This window comes from Egretta garzetta, unplaced genomic scaffold (assembly GCF_000687185.1).
Source record: "Egretta garzetta isolate BGI_Z169 unplaced genomic scaffold, ASM68718v1 scaffold533, whole genome shotgun sequence".
In the NCBI taxonomy this organism is placed as follows: Eukaryota; Metazoa; Chordata; class Aves; order Pelecaniformes; family Ardeidae; genus Egretta; species Egretta garzetta.
The window spans coordinates 49,669-62,091 of record NW_009259191.1 but is presented as its reverse complement, the minus strand read 5'-3'; the positions used below and the strand labels follow the sequence as shown (position 1 = coordinate 62,091).

Below are 12,423 nucleotides of genomic sequence, written 5' to 3'. Positions count from 1 at the left end.
TTGGCTCCGTCACCTCTGCAGTGCCTGTTACCTCTGCCTCTTATGCAGGGCCCCAGCTAATGCTGCACAGTTGGACACACAGACTTTTACCTTTGCTGTAACAATGGCTGAATAAGAAATGAAAGTTAATTTGTAATAGAGCAGAAAACATAGGTATATTTTCAAAGAAACTTAGTAACCAGCACATAACTCTCTGTTGATAAGTCAACAGAACTTAATTGGCTTTTGTAAGCAGTATTGATTTTGAAAATTGGTCACAGCAGGTACATCATTAGCATTTCGATGCAGGAGATATAACTGATTATTTACTGGTATTATGTAACAGGTGGATGAATAATGTAATAGAATGTACTGATTAGCTCATAACTGTATACTGTCTGACGCTGAGCCTTCCTTGCTCAAAACATAAAATTGCATCAAAATGCAAACCCAGAAAGATCAGAAGCACCAGCCCATAACAGACCTAAACAGGGTACCAATATTGATGCAGCTTCCCTCAAAACAGGACGTGAGCGATGCTGGCGCAGCACATTCGGGCAGTTTTCATTGAATACGGTCCACAACTTGTTTGTTCCAGAAACAGAGGGTTTTTTACTACATCACCGGAAACAGATTTTGCAATGCAATTTTGTACGTAGCGTACGATAGCACTGGTAGGTTAGCACCTGGCTTGCTTACACCCACAGAGCTCGGCAGCATTCTAACATATTCAGGCACACCTTTTACCTTCTATGCTATAACATACCGGCCATCTAACATACAGGAGTAAGAAGTAGTGGTATTTATTCCTGAAAGGTACATTTACTCACATCTCTCCTCGGAAAGGTGCCCAGCAGCTTGTACTCCTCCCAAGGATATCCCTTGGAAGCTACAAAATCAAAGACAACCTGCAGCTTGCTGCTGGCCAGGAAACGTCGCTCAAAGAATTCTCCACTGGGTGTCCGAATACGCAGTTTACTGACGGACTCGGTGCTCTCCTCTTTGGGTTCAGGAGGCAAAGATTGCTCAAGAGAGAGCCTGATGGCCTGAGGAAGGAAAAATAACCATTTAGGTTGCAACGCTAGCAACAGAAGAGGAGGACAGAAAGCTTTTCTTTTTATTTCTTCTAGAACTTCAAGATGTGCCACAGCGCTCCAGAGACATAGCTGTGCTTTATATCTCAATGACAAAATCATTTTTATTCATTCCTTAATAACAGACCACCAGACAACTAATTAAAATAAATCCTTCTTTATAACACATATTATTAGGTCTACAGTTAATGCACGATGGGGATAAGTAATTTAATCATTTGGCAGGAAGCCTTGGAAAAAATTTGAATGAGAGAATAATTGTCAAGTGGCCAATCGCTTCCTTAAAGGGTATAAATTAAAAGGCAGTAAAAGTATTTCTTTAAATTCACTTATCAAATCGCCTTCCTCTTGCACAGAGTATTTGACCATTTGCAGCAATGACAAGACCCTTAGTGGCAGTTCAAAGAAATATATGCCCAAGATTTACTAAATAAACTAAAATGCTGTTAAAAGACATAATTAAAAATATCACGAAGGTACATCAGATGCCTAGAGTACATATAAAAGTAGGAATGGTCAAAGAAGAAAACTAGGAGGACAGAAACGGGAGTTTTAAGATTTAAAGCAAGCAATTATTATTATTACTTGCAGGAAGATGGTTCCAAGCACAGGCATGCACTTTTTTTTGCAACAACCTGCACGAGATCAGCCCCCAAACCGCAACAGCATTACACATCTGAAAACACGTGTCATTGTCTTTCTGCTAACGTTGCGTATGCTGCTGATGTCAAGACCTGAAGGGCAGGAGCCACGTCTGCGTTCTCTGTCCTCTGCCTCCAGGAGCTACTACAACACTAATACTTGGATCGGAAGCTTTTTTTAAAAATGGATGCCTAATATTAGACTGCTGAACGAGGTAGGCTTGATTTTCCAGGGCAGAGAGTGCTGCCGGTACTCACAGACAGGAACTGGCATCTGTTAAAAATTAGATCATGCCTAGAAAGCAGCCTTGTTACAGCACCACCTCACTTGAGGCCGCCGTTAATGAGAACGTCGATGAATGGAAGCAGCAGCATGATCACACCGCCTCCCCCAAAATGCGCCTAGAAGACCATTTTCCCAACTGAAGAGGCAGGCAGGCCCAGCTTTACCCAGATTTTCAGGAACTTTCAAGGTACACTGCTGCTATTTGTGCCTTTGAAAACCTCCCCAAGGTCACTTAGTAGCAGAAACTGATGGAGGATGATTACATTAAAGAGAAATGACTGGGCAGGAGCAAGATTATGAAGGCTTTTAAATAGTCTACTTCTTACACACGAACCTCTGAGCAAATTGTATCTCCGTATAAATATTTATACATAGAACTTGAGTTCATTTTTGCTCATCTACTATGAGATTATATTTTAAATAGATTCTATTTTAATTTTCTCTCTCTCCATTCTCAACCACCTGCTTACTATCTTTCTGTTTTGACATTTCCCCACACAGTATAACAACAGATGCTACATTATTTACTGAACCCAATCAATTATATTATAGAAAAATAAACAAGAGTAGCTCATTAGAGCTCTTTTCTTTGTGCAAAGAGTGCGTCGCTCCCCGAAGTAACTAGTCTCCAAGGCTTCAACGTAAAATGGCAATTTACAATGGATATTCTGTACCAGCAAACCAAGTCAGAAAACAATGATGAGATGGATCCCATTAATACCTCTTGGACCTGAACAAGCAATTTCAGCCTGTTGATAAAAAGATGTTCAGTATGTGAATAGCTCAATAGTCAGATTTTAAATATACGAACTGAACATAAAGCCACTTCTGTAAGTAAACACTGTTGCAGAACAATTCAGTATAAGTAATCTGTATACTTGAAAATAGGGAGTGTTAGTAAACATTATTGTTAAAATCCCTTTTGTTCTACTAAGCAAACAGATCCTGTTATTTTCATTACTGCACTCTACATTAAAACAGGGAAGCCCAGGTGTATTTTGATAACATGGACCAGTCTTGCAGCCTTTGTGTAAGAAAACAATTTCCTAAAGGCCAAGGTATCAGAAAAATGTTCAGGAGCAGATATAATAGAGCAGAATTAATTATTGTTTCTATGCCTGCGAAAATATTTAAGAAAAAAAAACGTACTTCTTGAATCTGAGCGTGAGCTGATTGCTCAACAGTCTGTTACTGCTACAGCACTGATTTCTGTTCGATTGCTGTTAACCTCGGATGACAGAATTGCCATCTTACAAGTATTCTTGACACAATTCTCAGAGTCCAGTTTTGTGCACTGCTCCTTCAGTTGTGTTTTAGCTTCCATTCTTGGCTGATGTTAACAGGAGCTAAGTCCTCAGATACTGGAGGATAAGAAAGAAGGAGTGGACCGCATCTTTCCTAAACCGTTGAATACTACTGTTTGGACTGAATTTAGTATTTACAATGCAGTGCTGTTTAAAAGGTTCTTGAATGCTTAAATGGTTGAGGTTTTTTAATGCAATTATCTTGGTCAAAAAATATATATGCAAATGCATTGCTCATACAGTTTGTTTATTGGCTTTATCTCCAGGAATAATAAATGTGTTCATAGCCAACTTTTTTGCAGTTGTATAATGCAATTTTTTCATACATCAGCAAAGTACACAAGACTGAAATGTCAAGTATACATTTAAGTCACGTGTAGGGGGGGAATAAGCAAGGCTGTGATTTATCAGGATTCCATGAGTTCCAAGGACTCTAAGCGGAGAATTAAATGAGAATATAATTCCAAATTTCAAATCTCCCTAATCCATGAGAGCCAAAGCAAAGAAGTTATATTAAGTCCACCAAAAATATTGGGACTCTGATATTTTATATAAATGAATATTTTTAATATTTATGTTTGATATAATCCTGGAAACTTCCTTAGGAAATATATGCGGGTGTAGCTTTGCATTCATTAGCAACTTGCTCACAGAATCTTACATGCCTAGAAGTCAAAGGACAACCCCCAATCAACTGTGATTGCAGTCAAGACATTTACATATGAAATCACTTTTATTTTGAAAGTTTTATTCAAGGGCTTAAAAGTCCTTTTCAAGTATCTGCTGTGTATCACGGCAGTTCCGCAAGAACTTAGATTTCACGAACTCACAGAACAGATGGAAGTATTTTAATGACTCGTCTATTTTGCCTATCCTTTGAAATGTGGTGGGACTTCAGGGGAAGAAACATGGCTATACCCCAGCCTTTTTACCATATTTTGTATTTGCCAGGAGGTGAAAAAGAGGAAGTCACTAATGCAAGTAAATTCCTGTACATGATGCTTTATGTAAATACCTACACAGACACACAGCTAGGACAGGAGCTAGCCTAGATCCCGAAAGAGGCAGCAGGAGCCATCTCTGACAGGCACTGGGACCCTCAGAATCTACAAAATTAAGATAATCTACAAAATAACAGAGTTTGAGGAGCAGTACTCTTCACAGCACATGGTTTCTATTTTCTTATATAGGCCTAGAGACCTAAAGAGTTCGTATAAACACAATATTAATTCTAAGGAAGATTCTGGAGAATACTCTTTAGAAATTTTAAAATGCACCATAAATCCAATTTTCTAGATTTTGGATTCTTTTTTCTTAACATTTTTTTTAAAAGTGTTTTGTCTCCCAAATTAAATTTGCCCATATGTTTGATCAGAATTGCAACTAGGCTTTGTGCTACTTCCTGGAAGAAATGAAAGGGCTCCACGGTATTATATTTTTAAAGGAGTGCCTGCAGAAACAAGGTTAGAGGTTCTCAAAGGTTCCACCATTTATGGAGCTCACTCCATGGATCTCCTCTTAGCCGGCCTATCTAATATCTGGCTGTAATTCAGACCCAGATGATGTAACTGTGACCCAGATGATAGAACAGAAAAGCTGTTAAATGGTGGATGAAAATGATTTAGCTGTACTATGTTTTTTATATATATATGGTACAAAATTAATTTTAAAAAAATTGATATTCACATAAAAAGTATATGTGCGTTGAATGAAAGTTGCAATGTCCATAACCTTCATGAATCCAAAAAGTTATCAGAAAAGGTAAAACATCCCACCTCACGTTCTTCCTCCTGTTCTTTCCGAATCTGTTCCAAGCGAAACTGCTCTGCCATTTCTCTCTCTTGCGCTTCCCTCTAATGAACACAAACAGTAATCACACATGTATCACCTCACTTTCCACAGCTGTGTTTAATGATGTGCATTAATTACATAAAAGCAAAGAAACTTTTCAACTTTCCTGTAGAAATTAAGATAAGAAATAGGATATTTATTAAGTGATCTTTTCCTATCATTCCTTTCCCAACTTCTATTATTAAGTGGGGCCAGGACTGCTTTAGCAAAAAGATGCAGCCAAGTCTACTCCTAGTGACCGTATCTAGTGCCATTTTGTAACCACTGAGGGCAATACTGGCTCCCACAGCAACCGTCCCATCTGAAGAGCAGAACTGAGGGCAGGTGGTCCTCTGCACCAGAGAGACTTCACCAACGGTGGAGAGATTCCTGTCCCGACATTCATGCAATCACTTCACCCTGCACGCACCTTTGCTCTGTCAGCCTCCAGTGATATGCGGTACGCTTCATCCTGCTCTCTTTTTACATTTTCTCTGGCTTCACGTTCATCCTAAAGAAAAAAAAAAAAGAAAATAAACCAAAAAATATTAGCAAACGGTGGATCAACGTGATCTATATCTTTATGTTCACCAGCACTCTTTAACCCCAGTGACTTCAAAATATTTGACTGGCTTACTCATCTAACTACCACTAGGAGAAATTATTTCAGAAATGCCTCAAGGGTGACCTCGGCTTTAAAAATTATGACTTACCTAAAGCTATGTTTCAATTGCCTTGTAAGAGATTGGCGTGTCCAAGCCCCGGCCCCAGGGTTGGATCTGGCAGCAAGGCTCTTTCCCCACCGCCTTTACCAGGGCCATGGCCGGTGCAGCCTGCGGGAACGGCGCAGCCTCCTCCCGCCCCAGCCATGCGGGGAGGGGGCCGTGGGAGGGGGACGTGCGGGCTGGTGCTGGGGAGGATCTTGCAGGGGTCTCGCTCCTGCAGCCAGCAGTTTGGACGGTCTTGTAATAGGGAAGGACAGGCCGAGGTTTAAAGGGTGAGGCTGGATTTTAATTTGCTCTCCGCTCAGACTGACAGCAGGTAACGGCTCGTCCTGCGAGAGAAGGCCTGCTCCCAGGTCATTTCTTGGTAAAATCTCAGTAGGATCCATCCAGGGTCATGACTGTTAAACATCATCCGGAGGCCTCGGTTCACATTGTGCTGAATATTATACAAAGATGGGAAAGTAGGAAGTCCTGCTCCGAAGTGTCTCAAATACACAGATGCAGGCAGACAAGAACCATGAGGTTAGCATGCCAACTTCAAACCAGCAAACCTAGTAGAGTATCTTATTAATGATCACAGCATAAAAAAAAAATAAGAGTTTACCAAAAATATGCAAATGACAAAGCAAGGCATCATCCATACGGTGGAGGATCAAGAAGTGGGTAAGTTATTCCTGAAAGCTGGACTAACTGCAATGGGGTGACGTCTGACAAAGCGAAGTGTACAACCGATAGATTCATACTCTGCCTCTGGAGCCAGAGACAGCGGCTGCTCCCCTGCGCTTACCCCTCTTACATCCTATAATCCTCCCAGAGCCCCGCAGAGGCTGCACTGGTCCCTGCAAAAATCGGTAAGGTTTAGCTGTGAGACTGCTGGTGGGCTCAGCACGGTCACCTGTAGTTACCAGTAACATAGCACTCGCAGGGGGCAACTTGTCCCCTGTACTTCAGAGAAATTAAAGTCTATTACCTACTGCTTTTTGAAGAATTACATTAATTTTTTTTCATTCATCTGCGAGCTTTATTCCACATAAAGGCACCATTTTGCAAAGTGATCAATTTTCTCCCCAAAACTTGACTACTTGGCAAGAGCTCAATTCTAAATGGGAGGAGCATACGTTAGCTGTTACAATCACGTCATGCAAACATGCCAAGATGTTCCTCAAACAAAACTCTAATGTATTAGTGATTAAAAAAGCTCTAAAGTAGCATGCAACCACAAGAGGAAAGGACAAATTGCAGGAAAAGGTATACAACCTCCAGTTGGAAAGTAACAAGATCTTTTTAGAGGAAACTCTTCTTCCTTATAGAAACAGGACCCAAAATTACTCTACAATCAGTGTGTCCTAAATTTCATTCACAGAAGACACAGAAACCATCACTTCATTCAGCAAAGCTAAGACATGAGTAGAAGTAATTCTTGCAAAATGTAGAAAGAACAATAACCACTGAATAACCCGCTCCCCTTCTGGTTTCTCTGGACCTTGACAAGCTTTCTGTGCTATGCTCATGGAATACCTTCAAAAATTAACTCAAATCTGATAGCAGAAACCACCCTACGTTAATATGCCATTTCTGAGAAAAGGGGGTGTTGAAATAACTAAACAGCTCCAATTTTTATATTATCAAAAAATGAAGAAAGCTTCTTCAATACACAGATGTTTTACCAACTCTTCTCATAGATGGAACATAACAGTAAAGGAAAAGGTTTTGAGACTTTCCATAAGCATACCATACATTTATCTTAGATGAAACAAAACTACCTTCCCAAACCAACTCACTAAAGGAAGACAGATTTCAAGCAATCTGCACGAGGATGATCCATTTAAAAAAATATTAAGAATAGTTTTGCAGAGAGCCTTTTTAGCTTTCATGTTTTGCAACTGCATATATTACACGCTAACTTCACACACTAACTGATTTTCAAAGGTCACACAAGTCCAGTAATGCCCGAGAGAAAACAGAAAGATCAGATGCAACTATTGCAACTACAGGCTCTTTCCTTCATCAAAGATTGCCAGCAATTACCATATCGTTACTTTAGTTTACAAAAAAAACCCCAAACAAACCCAACCCAAACCCAACCCTTGAAAGGTAAAAATTTTTAAAAATTGTTAAAAACTCACTCCAAAAATATATACTAATCACAGTTACAAGAAATTGAGTACTGTCTTTTATATTACATTTTACAACCGGTCTAGAAAACTCCAGGAAGTTATTAGAAGTTACTTTTGATGAGCACAGGATTGATTTACCTACAGAGAGCTTTACTGAAGAATTTCTGAAATTGGTTTGATTTATAAAATCTGGATGATACCTGCAAGAAATACCGATGCTATAGATTCTACAGTAAGAATCTAAACATGAATTCTAGGAATTTAAAAAAAAAAAAAAAATTATTTCCTCCCTATTCATCACAGTTATCATCGTCCTAAAAGTGGATTATGAAAAAGATGTCAGGAATGTGAAGAATTACTACGCATGACTGCCTGGTCCTCACAGAAATATGTGAGCCACATCTAAAAGCAAATGACCATGCCACCGAGCTTTACAGTGCATTGAAACAACACTGTCCTTACTGTGACAGGCCTTGAAACCAAATCTGGAATCCAGATTTCTTTAGGTAAGAAGCAGACATTATCCTACGAGATGCCTCTTTGTACCTCCCTCTGTGTTTTGTCATCACTGCTCATGCTCTACAGGAACCACCTCCTCTACGGAGATTATGGCAAAATTGTAACATTCTCTGGTTCAGAGTTACAACCTTAGACAAATTTTAAACATTACATAGTGCAGTTCTTGTTGTAATGCAATCTGTTATTTTAGTCATCTCTTCCTCCAGAGAAACCATACAAAGTATGAGGATGAGTCAAGTTTACCGAAAGCAACAAAAGGGAATTCATAATGGTGACAGAAGCAGAAGAAAACGTTTTGCAGAGAATCTTTCACTACACTAAGAAAGAACACATAAAGAAAAGTCATACCACTAATAATTTAAAAAATGTTGTACTATCCATTAACAAAATCTGAGGTAGCTGACAGCTTTCCTGTTACATAAACCCTATATGCAGCATTGACTGAACAACAAAAAAATGCATCTCCACAATACTTTTGCAATGAAGGTAAAATTGCCATCTTCCTTTTCCAAGAAACCAAGGTGCCAACAGACGACGGCTTATCCCAGGTCACTTAAAAAGCCTTCATCATAAACAGGGGTTACACGCAGCATTTCTGAATCCCACAGCAGCAGCCAAAGGCCGGTGTGAATGCAAACCATCCACATCCCCAGGACTTTGGGCATGAGGTGAGGAGATGGCTCTCCTTTCCTCCTTAAAGCAAAAAAGTCACAGATCTCTGCTTTCCCATTTTGACAATGCAGCAACAGGGGGGACATTCATTCCATAGGAAGCTTATACTTTTTTTTTTTTTAAATTGCATTTATCCACAGAATATATTCTTCAGCTCTGAATTTTCTTTTCTATCACGCATATTACAAAGTCATAACAAAAATAGTGAACACTTATATTCATTAGCTAGTTAAAATTGACCAGATAACTTGAGTAACATCCATAGCTACAAGATTAAGAAAAACTTACAGATAAGGTTAAGAAGAAAGTTAGGATAACTCTCTCCAACAACTATTCCCTAAACCATTTCTTGAAGTTACCCCTGAAGCACCTAATAGCAGGCATTTTCAGATGCAGGATGATGGAAATGGGGGATTCCCAACTGCATTTAGGACAGTGATGCCCCCTTTTCCTGAAGATTACACGGCAAAAAAAAAATACACAATACATTTGGCTTTCTGGATAGGGTATTTTGCTGGAAAAATCAGCATGGGCCCTTCTGGGCTTTTTTTTTAATTTTTTTGTTGTTGTTTCTGAAGGTAGGATTTAATGATTTAACCCCAGGAATCAGCTTGGTACCTGATTTGTCTCAGGGAGAGGTGTTACACTTGATTCCCCATTGCCCTTTGGGATCAGTTTTACTGTGAAGTAAAACCAGACGAGACAGAACTTGAGAAGATAACCATGAGCAGAAGACATTTCTCAGAGCATCAATGAATAAATGGCTGTTACAAGACAGACAAAAAAAAAAAAGAAAAAGAAAAAAAGAGTGTATTTACCAATGCTGAATGCTTATCTGAAAGACAGCTCATTTCACTGAACCGTTCCTGACATTAAAAACTGCAAGTGCTTAAGGCTATTTGTGGGAGCATTAAAGAGAAACACCCCTTTGTCCAAACAAACCAGTGAAAGAAAGACATTAATTTGACTCACTAAGATGACAGACTTGCACATTGTATAAGTTAAACATACATGATGGGGAACATATAGAAGAAAAAAGTGTACACAGAATGTGTTGGGCATATGAGAATGATGAAGGCAAAACAAGACACTGATTTTTGGGAATTACCTCAAGTGACAAGAAAGAAAACAAACCCAAAACCATCAAGCAGCAGTCTCACAGTGACTTTCCATGGGAAGCAAGCCAGCCAGCCCTGCTACAACATCTACCCACCTGGTCTGTATAGCAGGGAAAGCTGCTGTTTATTCTGAGAAACTAAGCAAACATTCAGTGGCTAAAGCCATCAACACATATAGCCGAAAAACCACCTGAACTAAAGATATTTTAATTTTATCTTTTCTTTCCTCTGTCGTTACCTTGCATTTCGGCAAAGTTCAAAACAGGCCATAAACTCTCGAAGGAAGGCGGCACTCGTATCTGCTGGTGTGTCATGCAGTGAAGTGCACAATGGGAAACCAATCGTTTGGGGTGCTATCATATTACAAATACAGAATTGGAAAATTTAATCAAATAAATTTTGATTACTGTAGTTTAATTAGTTATAACTAGTAATAATTAGTAAATGTGCTAATTGGATTTTTTGAGGGGTTAAATCACAGTCTTCGTTAGATGGCTGTCATCACCATAATGCTTTTGTGCTTTGGAATTTAATGAATTTCATGTATTTATTCTCATAACCTCCTGTTGTGCAAATACTATATACCATGATACGTATGACAGTGTTAGATGGAACACAGATTATCAAAGGTACGCAGATGCCTCATTTCTACTGATTTTAATGTGAGCTTCAGTGCCTAAACAGAAACTGCAGGGGTCTCCTGCACAGCTGATGGAAGCGCTTGGGCCATCCCTCTAACTGGAGAGCACAACTGCAGGTAAGGAGCAACCGATCTGAGGGAGGAAAAGACAGACCACAGATTAGAAGAAAATGCACTAGGACTGATGTTCTTTAGCTTCCTGTGTGGCTGTGAGATGCATCTTTGGGGGAAGAAAGAAAAGGTGTTGGAAGCCAAAACTGTTAAATTATCATATCAAAAAAAAAAAAGAAGGAAATCCTTTACATTTGTCAGCAGCGAGGCAGAAGAGACGGAAGACATGGTGATACCAGGCTTCTTACTGCAGAGTTATGAAAATAACACTTGGCCAGTAAAGCCCCATCTAACACAAGGGAGTGCTGGGATGGACACAGAAGCATTACTTTTACAAAGAGCTGTGGCACGGAAAAGAAGGTACATTTATGTCGCTGTTTTGGAGTTTTTGTTTTCTTTTACATATTTTTTAAATCCCCATGCAGGTATTGGTCAGGAAGGACCTATATTTTCCTGCCGCTGCAGCAGTATCTAGGAAGAAGGGATGTCACGTAAGGTCAGAGAGCAAAGATGGTGACTCTGCAGGTCTACGTTTTTCTACAGCTTAACTTCAGTCACAGCCTGTTTACAACAGTTTTTCCAGTTTAAAAATTCTGAAGTATCTCTCTTTTACACTAAAGAAAACAGCGTGTCAGCAGGCATAGTTTGAAGTGAATTGAAGGTTTTAACTGGTATTTGTAGAAATAAGAAGGTTTTTGAAGCAACTGTGGGTATTACAATTCCACCTTGAAGTCTAATCCGAGAGCAGGAGTGCTAGTGTTGCGTAACGACAAAAATAAACACGACGAGAGACCTACTGTTACTTAAATGTGGACAAGTTGGACCAGCTGTGTAACAGTCAACGCTTCTACAGTAATAAATGTTGACAGCAAAAATAAAAAGAATGCATTACTGAGACACCCTCAAATGAGCCCTGTCATTACATGGAAACTCCACCCTGTATAAGCTTGTCAAAAAGTGTTACTGTAATCCTTTGAGAAGCCTCCTCCTCGGGCAATGGAGAAAAAATGTTCAGGATTGGCCCAGAACAGGTGTGTCACGCTGTAATGCCAGGATTTAATCACGTATCTCTTCACATTAATCTCACAAAGGAACTAACTCGGATCTATTTGGGCCCATCATGCCATGCTGAGATGATTATTTAACTATCCAATTAAAGTAAGCAATCTAACAGGGCGTTTAAAAATGGACATTCCAGGGCGTGCAATATTTTACAATTATTATTTGTTTTCCTAAGTCCGGCACCAGGCACTGACACTTAAGAGGAACTGATACTACATGCTCTTTTCAAAGTCAGTCCCCGAAAAAATCTCAGTTCACACCTTGATCAACAGTGGCAAAGGGCCGGTTGCCCCTGCTCTGAGATACCTTCTTTCGCTCGCAGGAG

At 39.5% G+C, this 12,423-nt stretch overlaps 1 protein-coding gene across 1 annotated transcript in view; it reads right to left on the bottom strand.

Moving 5' to 3' along the window:
* LOC104123497 (FAS-associated factor 1) overlaps nucleotides 1-12,423 on the bottom strand; it is a 70,440-nt gene that overhangs the window by 15,608 nt on the left and 42,409 nt on the right. The window contains exons 9-11 of the mRNA XM_035891344.1: nucleotides 5,565-5,645; nucleotides 5,080-5,157; nucleotides 810-1,025 (exon numbers count right to left, since the gene is read on the bottom strand). Of these exons, the coding sequence (XP_035747237.1) occupies nucleotides 810-1,025; nucleotides 5,080-5,157; nucleotides 5,565-5,645 (375 nt within the window). The remainder of the gene's footprint in view (nucleotides 1-809; nucleotides 1,026-5,079; nucleotides 5,158-5,564; nucleotides 5,646-12,423) is intronic.